The 13,253-nt window shown below is 35.2% G+C and overlaps 3 protein-coding genes across 4 annotated transcripts; 2 read left to right on the top strand and 1 right to left on the bottom strand.

Moving 5' to 3' along the window:
• The first annotated feature begins 969 nt into the window (after nucleotides 1–969).
• Nucleotides 970–3,410, top strand: LOC145152284 (transcription factor-like protein DPB). 2 transcript variants are annotated; one of them, XM_079075398.1, is made up of 8 exons: nucleotides 970–1,584; nucleotides 1,893–1,972; nucleotides 2,051–2,157; nucleotides 2,250–2,396; nucleotides 2,489–2,557; nucleotides 2,632–2,730; nucleotides 2,810–2,880; nucleotides 2,968–3,410. In XM_079075398.1, the coding sequence occupies exons 1-8, from the start codon at nucleotides 1,319–1,321 to the stop codon at nucleotides 3,200–3,202; spliced, it is 1,074 nt and encodes a 357-aa protein (XP_078931524.1). In that variant the 5' UTR covers nucleotides 970–1,318; the 3' UTR covers nucleotides 3,203–3,410. The 2 variants fall into 2 exon arrangements, with proteins under 2 accessions (XP_078931524.1, XP_078931525.1); XM_079075399.1 differs by having other exon boundaries at nucleotides 2,832–2,880; nucleotides 2,968–3,154.
• A 709-nt stretch (nucleotides 3,411–4,119) lies between these two features.
• LOC145152268 (zinc finger (C2H2 type) family protein) lies at nucleotides 4,120–5,378 on the top strand. The gene is made up of 4 exons (XM_079075397.1): nucleotides 4,120–4,299; nucleotides 4,397–4,505; nucleotides 4,623–4,685; nucleotides 5,162–5,378. Exons 1-4 carry the CDS (start codon nucleotides 4,215–4,217, stop codon nucleotides 5,262–5,264), a joined length of 360 nt encoding a protein of 119 aa, XP_078931523.1. The 5' UTR covers nucleotides 4,120–4,214; the 3' UTR covers nucleotides 5,265–5,378.
• A 1,495-nt stretch (nucleotides 5,379–6,873) lies between these two features.
• LOC145152252 (ABC transporter B family member 1-like) lies at nucleotides 6,874–12,815 on the bottom strand. Its single transcript, XM_079075396.1, has 8 exons — nucleotides 12,357–12,815; nucleotides 12,224–12,278; nucleotides 11,947–12,122; nucleotides 11,651–11,851; nucleotides 10,736–10,995; nucleotides 10,325–10,641; nucleotides 10,020–10,243; nucleotides 6,874–9,333 (listed from the first exon to the last, which is right to left on the bottom strand). The coding sequence occupies exons 1-8, from the start codon at nucleotides 12,729–12,731 to the stop codon at nucleotides 6,985–6,987; spliced, it is 3,957 nt and encodes a 1,318-aa protein (XP_078931522.1). The 5' UTR covers nucleotides 12,732–12,815; the 3' UTR covers nucleotides 6,874–6,984.
• Between the last annotated feature and the right edge of the window lie 438 nt (nucleotides 12,816–13,253).

The following is a 13,253-nucleotide window of genomic DNA, read 5'->3' as shown; positions in this document are numbered from 1 at the left end:
TCATCTTCAAGCAATTATAAGAGATAATTACGGATGATCGGAAGTAAGCGTTTAGGTACATGCAAACACATATATATGTAGGGGGAAAATTGAGTTTTATAATCTGGAATAATTGTATGGAAAGGTTCTCCGGAACATGTATTTGTGACTTCGTTTTGTCACTTCAAAGTACGAGCCTGACAATCACACATAGATTTCTGTTTCAGACATTGGTACTCCAGAATGTACCAAAATTCTTATTTCATACTGGAGCTTAGAATGAAACCCATACACAATCCACCACCCACCATCACCCTATCACAATTTACCACCACCCACCACAATTGCCACCACCACTATTTACTAGTTTTATAATTTATATAATATATATTTACATAAAAATTATAAAACAAAGTAAAGTTAAAGCAAAAACAAAAAGGACAACTTTGATATTTTACATTCAGTTCTATTTCCTATCAAATAAAATATAGAATTAGATCCAAATTCAATTTCCTATTAATTAGATTAAATAGATTCCAATTTCTTTATATAATTCTACGAACCAAACATCTTATTATATGTAATATAGAGATTTTCTAATATGTGTCCTATGGCACATATAAGAAATATTAATTATAAAAAATATTATTATAATTAAATATGATAAACGTTAATTATGTGTAATATTACCATAAATAAATATAAAATATATTAATTATAAATGATACTTTATTTATAATTAATATTTATTGCATTCAATTATGATAACGTAATAAAATTTCAATTAATGCCTTAGGTCACATATTAAAAAGTGTAAAAAATTTAGGGACTGAATAGTTAATCTAAAAAATTTATAGGACATTTTTGTCATCTATTTAAAAATCTCTATAATATATTGTATTTTTTAGTTTTTTTAAGACGATGTTAATTGTAAAATTAAATGACTTAATAATTAATCTAAAAAACAAGCAACCTAATAATTAGTTTCGTAAAAGTAATCACATTTGTTCCCAAAGCAGTTTTCATACAAACCTGAAACCCTTCGTTGTTTCCCCCTCACCAGTCACCTCCACACTCTTTCTCTACGCAATTCGTCTGATCGACGAGCTATATAAATCACAAGCAGCATATACAGTGTCGATCGATTCTCTTGTTCTCGTCTTGAAGACAGTAAATTTTTGGCGACAGACGAAGTTTCTCTGCTGATGTCCTAAGACTAAATTTCTGTCTCCTCACCAAATCCCTAAAAATTTCCGTCAAATCCCACGTTTATCCAATCAAGTTTTCACCTGGGCATCTATCCAATTTGCAAGTTGTTGATGAATTTTGGTGGGTATTGATGGTGACTGCGGGTTCGAATAATCAAGATGAAGTTATTGGGGATAAACATCCATCATCAGCTGTTTCGAGAGGAGGAGGTGGGGCGACTCGGTCCTGGGGCACCACCGCTTCGGGTCAATCCGTTTCAACAAGTGGCAGTGTCGGGTCTCCTTCGACCCGGAGTGAGGCCACCATGGCGGTGACACCCGCTAGCGAGAACACATTTTTGAGGTTGAATCACCTTGATATTCAGACAGATAATGCTGGATCTCAAGCAGCTGCTGGGTAAGAAATTTGGTTTCAACTCCATTTTTGTATGCCGTTTATGCTGTCTACTTTCCCAGCTACAAAATCAATATGAATGTTCATATATAAACAATGCCAAGTGTTTAATTTGCAGAAAACTTCATAATTATTGGTTTAGTAACACCATAAGAAAGAACGATGAAATTGCCTTGATACTTTCTTGAAATTGGCACATATTTTTTGTGACATTTGGGCTTTAATAACCATTTTAGCTAATAATGATGTGGTTAAATTCTTAAATGCATTAAATAGGACTATGTGTTGATTTCAGTTCTTGTTTTTATTAGTAACAAAAAGAAGAAGCGAGCACAACGTGCAACTGGAGGGGACAAAGGAGGCAGAGGACTTCGCCAATTCAGCATGAAAGGTTCCTACTTTGTCTCAATGCTTTCTAATTTTTTATATATATGAAAGTAATGCTTATTTTGATATTGATATTGCATAGTGTGTGAGAAAGTGGAAAGCAAGGGAAGAACTACTTATAATGAAGTTGCAGATGAACTTGTAGCTGAATTTGCTGACCCTGGTGATGGTGGTCAAACCCCTGATCAGGTATAAAGAAATATTTATGAATGATATTTGGGTATGAAGAAATTGTATTTGATACTTATAAAATTCTTGTTTTGTTTGAATATTTATGACAGCAACAGTATGATGAAAAGAACATTCGCAGAAGGGTATATGATGCTTTGAATGTTCTCATGGCTATGGATATTATATCTAAAGATAAAAAAGAAATACAATGGAAAGGTCTTCCTCGATCCACCTTGAATGATATTGAAGAGATAAAGGTCCACTTTTATATTTCTAATCTTATATAAAAACTCATCAAGATTCTTTTTTAAACACATAGATTTTATATAGTTTCTGTTGAATATGTCAGGGTGAACGTCTTGCTATAAGGAGTAGAATCGAGAAGAAAACTGCTTATTTGAAAGAACTACAAGATCAAGTGAGAGTCTTTATCATTTTATCTTTTTCTTTTTTAAAAGTCTGAAACTAATAATCTTTTTGTTCTTTTAAAAGTATGTAGGTCTTCAAAATCTGATACAAAGGAATGAAGAGTTATACACCTCTGGAAATGCGCCAAGTGGCGGAGTGGCTTTGCCTTTTATACTAGTACAGGTAATTTTTTTTTTTTTTTAATTATTTTATTGTGTATATTTGATATTTGACTAAAAGTCAAACATACTGATAATTGTAGACTCGACCTCATGCAACTGTAGAAGTGGAAATTTCAGAAGATATGCAACTTGTTCATTTTGACTTCAACAGGTGAGTGCATAAGAATTATGTATGTCGTCATTATTGAGGGTAATATTGGAATTATATATTTAACTAATAGTTAAACTGATTTTGTAGCACCCCATTTGAGCTACATGATGACAACTATGTTCTCAAAGCAATGAAGCTTTCTGACCAATCAAAACACGATGACGTGGCAAACAATGTGGCTATTGATGTTGATGGAGTTGAAGGTTCAAGCATATCTTCCATGTTTCGTCCCTCGTTGGGACCCAACATGCCACCTGGCAGGGGGTCAAAGTTGCCTTCGGTGCCTGGTATTCTCAAGGGACGTGTGAAGCATGAGTTTTAGGTGTTTGTAGAAGAATGTTACGATTATTGGGTTTGGGTTTAACTTATTTGATGACTAATGGCAAATTTGGTGCTCCATATAGGTGATTTATACTTGGTTGTATGGTAAATCTTGGGAATGTGGATGGTTTTTTGTTGTTTTAGATGTTAAAACAACTTTCTCTTACGTAAACATGCAGAAGTTTAATGGTATAATTAATTTGTGGGTTTGTTGATTATAGCATGATATGATCATATAAGTGGCATTAGAGTCGACAAAGTTAGATATTTGATATTGAATAGAGATTTTTGGGGATGTTTGAGATTGTATATTATTTAAAACAATTTATGCTTATTTCTAGAAGTGTTTAGTAGCTTTTATGATGCAAAAATAGAATTTAAGAAAATGTTAGAGTTTATTCGATACCAAAACATAAGTTAATTTTGAGTGTTTGAAAATTTTAGTTTATAAAGTAGTTTATCAAAAAAAAATCATTATTTAAATCAATAAAATCAGTAAGAAGAATACAATTTATCAAAAACTCTTTTATTTACAAATACTTTTAGGATCGAGAACTATTTTTTAAAAATTCAAATAATAACCAAACCGTATATAGCGAACTATTTTTTATGTGCAAGTTCTATAACTTGGTCTATGAACTGATTTTTTGCGTACTCTTTATACAAGTACAACTTTTTAATAAGATTGTAACACTTCAAAATACAAACCAATTTATAGAAAAAAATTAAGATACAAAGAAATAAATTTATTAAAAATAATTGGATTTAAATTATTCAAAAAATCTCATAAAGAAAATATACGAAAAATGAAAAGATAACATATTCTAAATTTGCAAGAAAGCCAAGATTAAGAAATTGGGCTTCATTCATATATAACTCGGCCCGATCTTGAACCGGTGGCTCGTGAAATAGCCAGCCAAAAGCCAACCGGTTCTTTCTTTTGGCAATCGAAGCCCTAGGGTTAGGGTTTTCAGAGAAAATTTTCCCAATTTTCAGACTGCGGGAGGTAAAAGATGGGAGGAAAGTGTCCACACAGAAGGGTGAAGAAGAGAAGATATTCTCACAAAACGTTTCGTCGCGATAAATTCCTTGTTAAAGATATCCTTTTCTCGTCGTTCTTTTGATTCTTTCTTACAAGTTAACTACATAATATCTGTGTTTTTGGGGTTTATTATCCTTGACTTCATTATCTCACGTGATGATGCTGTTTATGACGAGCTTAAGAAACCAGAGGCTGAGAAGTTGGCGTTGCCATTAGATGAAGATCTTCCTGGGATGGGTCAATACTACTGTTTACACTGCGAGTGAGTAATTGCGTTCTACACATTTGGTATTTCGTATCATATTTCATTTGAGATCATATTGTAATTAGGTTTTTTATATATTTTTCTCTAATTTTGAACTGTTGTTTGCGATTTCAGTCGGTATTTTGCGAACATCACAGTGAGAGATGACCATTTCAAGACGAAAAAGCACAAGAAGCGGTATGTTTTTTTTTGGTAGCTCTTATCAGATTAGCTGCTTTCAGTTGTTTTGCTTTGAATTTCATTTATGCTTGTGGAAACAACTCAATCATCAACTATGAAGCTAAAAAACTAAAGTAAACTACTTTTTACATGGAGGATCATATTGACTATGTTCTTGATTCAAAACCATTGACATCTGAAGTGGAAGTTTAGCTCTTCTACAAGATCGTCTGAGTTTTTAATGCTGTGAATTCAGAAACTACTAGCCATGGACATACACATGGTACATTGCAGTTAATAAACACAGTGGACCCTTATAAAAAACACAGGAAAAGATAAAAGAAGAAGCAAGTTTACATCTTTTTTCATCTACTTTTGGTGGAAACTGCATAAACATAGTACATAATCAGAGAACATAATAAAACAGAAAACTCAATACATAAACTTAGTTTATTATCGTTATTCTTTTGTTGAGCTTTTTCTGATTCTTGCAGATTGAAGATAATGGCGGGTCCCGCACCACACACACAGCTCGATGCTGACCTGGCAGCTGGAATGGGCATGCCCGATAATGGACCAAAGTTAATGTCCATGTGAGCTTAGTTTCTCTGTTTTTGTCGATACTTTATGTTTCTTGAATTCAATCTGCAATGTAAGAAGAATCAACCTTCAAAACACAAATTAATATCATAGAAGTAGTATTATTATTCATTTTCTTGTTAAATTGAAGTTAGTTTCATTGTGTTTCTTTTTTGCTTTCCATGGTATTAGAGTACTAGTACTATTGTTTTCATGGAGTGTAAACATTACATATAAACTATATAGTATTAGAGTACAATTATTGTCACAAGATATAAAACATTGGCATATGAAATGAAAGCCACTTAAAGACCTAATCATGTGGACCACTCTATCTTGTTACCAAAACTTTGGTTGGTTGCTATCACCATATGAGACCACCATGTGAAATATATACAATTCTCAATTAAGGGGTTGTTTCTTTTTTCCTTTTCCTTCATTAAGTACTGAATGATGTATGTATGTCTAGATAAAGTTATATGTACATTAGGTCCATTTCTTCTTTATAATCAATAGACCATGACACTATATACTCATTTAAACCTTGCATTCCAATCAACAACTTTCTACAATTGTGGATTTCAACTAAAGTACAATTGTATTAATTGTTAAATCCTATGTGGTGTTCACAATGACATCTAATCTGATAGAAATTTGTTTACTTGTGTCTAATGTGACATTCAATATGACATAGTTATCCAATGTGTCATTCAATATGACACCACAATGACATCTAATATGATATAAATTTGTTTATTTGTGTCCACAATGACACCACTGTCCAATGTGACATTCAATATGATATAGTTATTCTTTCGAAATCTACTCCAACAATGTAAAAATAACTTGAACACGTTTGTTGGTCCAATTAAAAGACAAATGATCTAAAAAACGAAGTAAATATTTTTGGTTGGTATTTTATAATAACCTAATATTTAATACTTTAAACTCGGTAAGAAAAAGAAAACATCCTTGCATTTTCATTCCTAAAAGTCCATGTTTATAATATATGGTTATCAAGTGTATGTTGTTGATTGGAAAATGTTCAGTTTTTGGTACGAGTTTGTTCAAAAACTGTAGATTTTGTTCAACATGGTTTTCTCTTGTAATTTTGGTGTCTATTTTCAAATAGTTGTTATGATTTTGGTCCCAAGGTTTATCCATAAATATTCTCAATAGTTTTCTCTTCCAATTTTTGGTTTTTATAGACCATTGTTGGCATAAAGTTTTCGACTGGAACCAAAATTATGTATAAAAAATGTAATTTATTCAACGATACAAGTACAACATAAAAAACCAGAAAAAACCGACGTAGTCTGATATTTCTTGTAATTATGCTCAACTTCACGTGATATACTTTTAAACAAAAACATTAAAAAAAAGTACAAATATATAACTATTATGTTATAAGTACTTGGTAGATAAATTAAAAAAATTGTAGTTGTACACTCATACTGTAGTATTCATCTTGCTACAGAAAATATGAAACGACTTCCATTAATATTTGAAAATACATGTCTCATTGTCTCAATATTTTTTGTACGTAATTCTTAGAGAACCGATGTTTAAGTTAAGTTTTGACGAGTACATTGGTTCTTTGGTATAATTTACTGTAAACAACATAAACTATGCAACTAAAACTCACCATTATATATTAAGGTTACAACCAGAAAAACAAAAACAAAAAATAGAACACAATTACACAAAACACTCAAGATACCTCATGTTGGTTTCGTAATTAGGTTGAACTCGAACCAATGGATGCCATGTTTACAACCTCATGCCCATGCGAAAATCTCTGCAATTGAATCATCTTCGCATAACATCCATCCACATAAGTCTTCAACAAATGCGAATGCGACCCTTGTTCCACCACTTTTCCATCATCAATAACCGCAATACTATGAACATTTCGTATAGTCGACAACCTATGCGCAACAACAATCGTTGTTTTCCCCAAACACACACGCTCGAGCGCTTCTTGAATACACTTCTCTGACTCCACATCTAACGCACTCGTAGCCTCGTCTAGTAAAACAATTTCCGCTTTTCTCAAAAACGCCCTCGCGATTGCCACCCGTTGCTTTTGCCCGCCTGAGAGCTGCACCCCGCGTTCGCCCACAAATGTTTTGTATCCGGAAGGTAATGCGGATATGAACTTGTGGGCGTTTGCCAGGGTGGCCGCCTCGATGATCTCTGCCTCTGTTGCCGCCTCATGCCCATACGCGATGTTTTCGTATATTGTGGTGGCAAAGAGGCAGGGCTCTTGCGGGACCACTGCGATATGACGACGCAGTGACTTTAAGTTATATTTACGGATGTCTTTTCCGTCGATTGCGACCCGTCCAGAGGACGGGTCGTAGAATCGTTGTATCAGGGAGATCACTGAGCTCTTCCCGCAACCACTCGGGCCGACCAGAGCGAGGCTCTTTCCGGCCCGAGCGCGTAAAGAAAGATCACGGAAAATCAAAGTGTCTGGGCGGGAAGGGTAGGCGAAATCGATGTGTTTTAGTTCGATTTCGCCTCGGATCTTGTCGGACACTGTGGTTGAGTCCTGATCATCTGGTTCTATCTCGGTTTTTCTATCGAGGAGTTCGAACACAGACTGCATGGCTCGACCGCCTTTGATGAAATCAGGAGCTAGGGTTAGGGTTTCGGCTGCACCATTGGCTGACACCATGAGAACCATGAACACACGAATTGTCTTTGAGAAATCAGAGATTCCGTGTTTTACGAGCCATGAAGCGTACCAAAGACCGATTGCGTATGAACCGTATAGCAAGAATTGCGCGATCCCGAATCCTTGTCCGGCTATTTGTCCCTTCCAGAAGCATCTACGAAGTGGGGTATCAAGACTGGTTTTAAAAAGGTCGACTATTTTTGACTCTGAGTTGAACGCCGCCACTGTTCTCATATTTGCCACCGCCTCTCCGGCGAGTTGGGTGGCCTTCGCGTGTGCACCTTCCAAGTCGCCGGAAAATCCTTGCATGAACATTTTCTGCAAAACAGTTGCTGCAACAACGACAGGGAAGACAGCAACAAGAACAAGAGCAAGACGCCATTGGAGAATAAATCCGGTGGTGCAGGCCACCAACATGAGGGCGGAGTTCTGCATGATGACAGAAATCCGGTCACCAATCGCTGATCTGACATTATTTGCATCCAGAGCTAGTCTAGCGGCGACTCTCGAGCTTTCATTCTCCTCCTGATCGAACCATGCCATTTCATTTTTTAAAACTGCCGCTAGCATTTTCTCGCGAACACGTTTTGTTAAATTTTCTCCGACGACATCCCAGAAAGAATGCTGCAAGGTGTTGAAAATAAGAGCCGCCGATGACACGCCGATCAATAAATAACAGTATTTTCCGATTTGTTTAATCATGTATTCATGGTCTTGGCTGTAGTAAACACTGAGCACTGCACTGAGAACGTAGGCAAAGAATGCGCTGAGGGACCCACAAACGACGGAACCCACCGACCCAACCAAGGCGTAGCTCCACTCCGGCGAGTTCATCTTCACCAGCCGCCAGAACGAGCTTGCTTGCTCTTTAAATGGAAGCTTCTCGAGTTTGTAGTTAGGGTAACCTCCCTCGACTGATAAACTAAATTCCGACGTCGAGAAATCAGATAACCTCCGGGAAAACGGCGATCTCCCATAAGACGAATTCCGAGTCATTATAGGTGAACTCACTGAGTTTCTCGCACTTGAAGGTCTCGCACTGCTCTTTCTGGCGTTATTCATGACGGTTTCATGTGCAACTTCCTGCATTTTTATGAGCTTAGCGTAGACGCCATTTTCGCCTTTGCTGATCAGATCATCGTGAGTTCCGATTTCTGAAACTCTACCCTGTTGCAGAACCACCACGAGATCCGCCTTTCGTATGGTGGAGAGACGGTGGGCGATCACCAGAGTTGTTCTTCCGATCATGAACCTGTCTAGGGCTTCTTGCACTAACTTTTCCGATTCTGAATCCAATGCACTTGTAGCTTCATCTAAAAGCAAGATCGCTGGATTCTTTAACATTGCTCTTGCTATCGCTATTCTCTGCTTTTGTCCACCCGATAATTGTAATCCTCTCTCCCCAACCTGCATTTACCATTTCAACGTCAATCTTTGAACTTTTGAAATCATATTCATAGTACTTCTATCTAATTCCATAGGGTTGCTGATTTTTCTCACAAACTAAAACAGATGCTCATAAATTTTCAAAATTGGAAGCAACATGTTTGACTCATAAAAGTCAACAAATTCAGGGAGTACATGGTCAAACTGTTTCTTGAACATGCTTCTGGTCAACCGAAATCTTTGCGTTTGTCAGTCATGTGATGGATACAGTGTACATTTGATATGAATTATAAAATGTGTATAGTTGTGTATATTTTATATTTACCGATATTGTCCTTTTACACATACACACACTGGTGTTACAGTTATGTTCTTGTTTCTTGCATAAATCTGCATTTTGCACATGGAGTGTTGACTGAAAAAACCAGGTTTCAAACTTCTCAATTAATGCATCCCCTCGAAAGAAAACTTTACCTTACTACATTTGACTTTTACACCAAGTTAGGTTTTCCTTTTTTTACCAAATTTGCCACTCATTTTTAATCTTTGGAAACAACCAAAAAGCAACCAACTTTAACTAAAGAAAACCCAAACCCTACCCTCCAAATGCATCCAAAAATCAAGAACAATCACCATTAATATCAAAGCATAAAAGTTACCAAAGTGGACCCACAAAATAAAAACAAGATTATAAGTTTTTAACCTACCTGAGTATCATAGGCATCTGGTAATTTGATAATGAACGAATGAGCATTTGACACACGTGCAGCTTCTTCAATCTCACCCATGTATGCATCGGGTCGACCCAAGAGGATATTTTCTTTAATGGTGGTTGCAAAAAGTGCAGGTTCTTGGCTAACTAGACCAATTTGTTGCCTTAACCATCGCAAATTCAGACCTTTTATGTCATGCCCATCAAGCATTACTTGTCCTGTGTTAAAATTAAGCAAGATTAGAGGTATTCATCTTGTACTATGTGCGTGTAGAGTTGTACATTGAGATTGATTATTACCTGAGGTGGGATCGTAGAACCTTTCAATTAGAGAAACCACCGTGCTCTTCCCTGAACCACTGCTTCCGACCAATGCAATTGTTTTTCCGGCAGGAACAGTTAAAGTGAAATTGTTTAGAATTTTAACATCTGGTCTTGAAGGGTATGAAAATTCGATGTTTTTCAGCTCTAATTTGCCGGAAACGGAATCCAATTCCAATCCCGATTCAGAGTTTTTGTCGACGCTCGGTTTATGATCGATAATTCTATAGATTTTACCCGCTGCTACTCGTGCTTTCGCAAACGCAGACATACTTGGAGCTGATTGGCCTAAAGCTCTGTCAAAATTTGAATTTTGGAATCGGAATAATTAGAATAAAACGAGATTGATTAATGGGCTTTATTGGAATTTTTTGAAAGAGGAAGACTTACAGGCCACCGATCATGACGGAGAACATGGTGGAAATGGCGAGACCTCCATTGGTGTACTGGTGGCGAACAAGATAGCCTCCGTACCATAGAAGAAGAGCATAGCAACAAAAGACAGTGAAATAAGTTGCTCCTAATCCTAATCCTTTTGAAAATCCAGTCTTGTATCCGAGTTTTTGTGAGATCTTTAATGCAGAAGAGTAGGCTTGTAATGCTCTTGATTCACCAACATATGCTAAAACTGTTCGAATTTGTGCGATTGTCTGTATTTTTTGATGGATCAAGAAAGTATCCAGATGGTAAGACGGATTAGCTTTTTGAAATTGATAATAATTTCTTGAATTTGGCTCAAATTCAACCAACACCCAGATGCAAGAACATGCATGTCTTTTTTATTTTTATATTTTTTCGCTTCAGTTTGTCCAAATATAACAACATTCAGATTATAAAACATAAAAAGATTAACTGTTTTTTGAAGTTTGCTCTAAAATATTGATAGTCAGATTAAGAAACAAGAAAAATATGGATTTTTTTCCCCAAAAAGAAAAACAATATTCATTTGTTGAATTAAGCTAAAATTCAGAAATACCCAGATAGAAAATTAGAGGAAAGACTGATATATTTCTTAAAAATCGAAAGAAACATGGAAAAAATGATTTTTTTTTCCTTGATCCAAATAGAAAAAAAAAAAAACAGGGGACGATTGATTTATTCGTCATCTTGAATTTAGGTCAAATCAAGCAATACCCAGATGGGAAAATAAGAGGAAAGACTGATATGTCGTTGAACTTAGCTCAAATTCAGCAAACTCACATGAAAAAAAAAAAAATAAAATAAAATAAAAGAGAAATTACTACTTTCTTGAATTCATTTTATGGATTTAAGGGAATTATATCTATATAAAAGTATAAAACACACCTGCTCAGCAATATTTCCAGCTTCCGAAAGAGCTTCTTGACTCTTAGAAGACAGTTTCGCTAATGTAATTGTATGAATAGCTCCAATTATTGCAATCAAAGGCACCACTGCAAGTGTCACAAGCGCCAATTGCCAAACTGCTGTGAATCCCACCACAAATCCAGATACAAATGTCGCCATATAGTGTATAAAATTCCCTAGCTGCACGCACGCACACACACACACAAACAAACACAGAGTTAATAATCTCATATGTATGAGTCCATTACCCAACAAAAAGATTTGATCTTTTTCACCTTTTCACTAATGGCGTCTTGAACCATAACAGCATCAGTATTGATCGCATATACAACATCTGAAGTTCTGACTTCAGTGTCAAAGAACTGAATATCTTGACTCAGTGCTGCTTCAAGATATTTGATCCTCATTTTTGTTGATTGTCTCTCTCCTGTCCACATCCAACATGATATCTCTGCAAATAAATAATAAAACCCATGTCAAATTTCCAATCTTTTTCAAGAATAATTGAAATTGATCCCTAAAAGGTGAAGAATTTAGAACAAACAAGCATACCTGCCCATGAAGATGCCCATATTGCAGCTCCAACTATAAGAAAGTAAAATGCGTACTGCAAGAATTTGAAAAGAAAAGAAAAGATGAAGTTATTTATGATGAAAAAGTTGGATTTGGAGAAAAAGAAAGTTACCCTTAACACTTCATGAGTCATTTTATCAATGTTGTTAGCATTGGAGCCAAATGAATTGACAAGATCAGCAAAGAATCTGAGGAAAATAGGTAACGAACAACCATGAACAAAGGCACCGATTGTTCCAATACCCATTAACACATAGTCTAATCTATCTGCGAATCTAAATAACTCTCCAAATCGTACTGAAACACCCTTATCTTTCTCTGCATTTTTACTATTCTCTCCTTCCATTTCCATGGTTTCTTTGTTTTGTGAAGAAGAACCCAAGGGTGGGCTTGGGTTTTCAGAGACAAGTTCAAGACTTTGCATTTCGAACCATTCCAACTGCTCTCTCCTTCTCTTTATCTTCTCCTCAGATGCTTCTGATCGCATTTTTTAATTATGTTTTTTTATTTATTTGTTTATCACTTTCTCTCTCTTTCTCTTTCTCCTTCACTTTCTCTTTTGTCTGTATAACTTTTTCTTTCTCTAACATTAAAGACTTTGAAGCTCTCTTTTATACCGTATCACTTTTCTTTTCTCAATTTAATTTTAAAAGGTAAAAAAGAAAAGTCCCTAGTAATTATATGAACAAAGATTCTTTGTTCACACCTCATAGAGTACACATTCAAGTGTATAAAAGAAAACAGGATTATATACGAAACAATATTTCTTTCAAGAAACAAGTTATGGTATAACTATAATACGCAAAATATATCGTAACAGACTTTAAATTTCTTTCACTAAAAATCTTTCAATAAATTTTTATTGAGTAAACCATAAATTACTTTCAATAAATTACCTTCAAATTACATAGTAACGGCCTTTATATAGTAACAGCTTTTAAGTTTCTTTCAATAATATCTTTGTATTAATTTATTTGAGTAAACCATAAATTTCTTTCAAATTATACTG

Source organism: Lactuca virosa, chromosome 1 (assembly GCF_052849685.1).
Source record: "Lactuca virosa cultivar CGN04683 chromosome 1, Lactuca_virosa_CGN04683_v6, whole genome shotgun sequence".
Taxonomy (NCBI): domain Eukaryota; kingdom Viridiplantae; phylum Streptophyta; class Magnoliopsida; order Asterales; family Asteraceae; genus Lactuca; species Lactuca virosa.
This window is presented reverse-complemented; position numbering and strand designations above follow the sequence as displayed.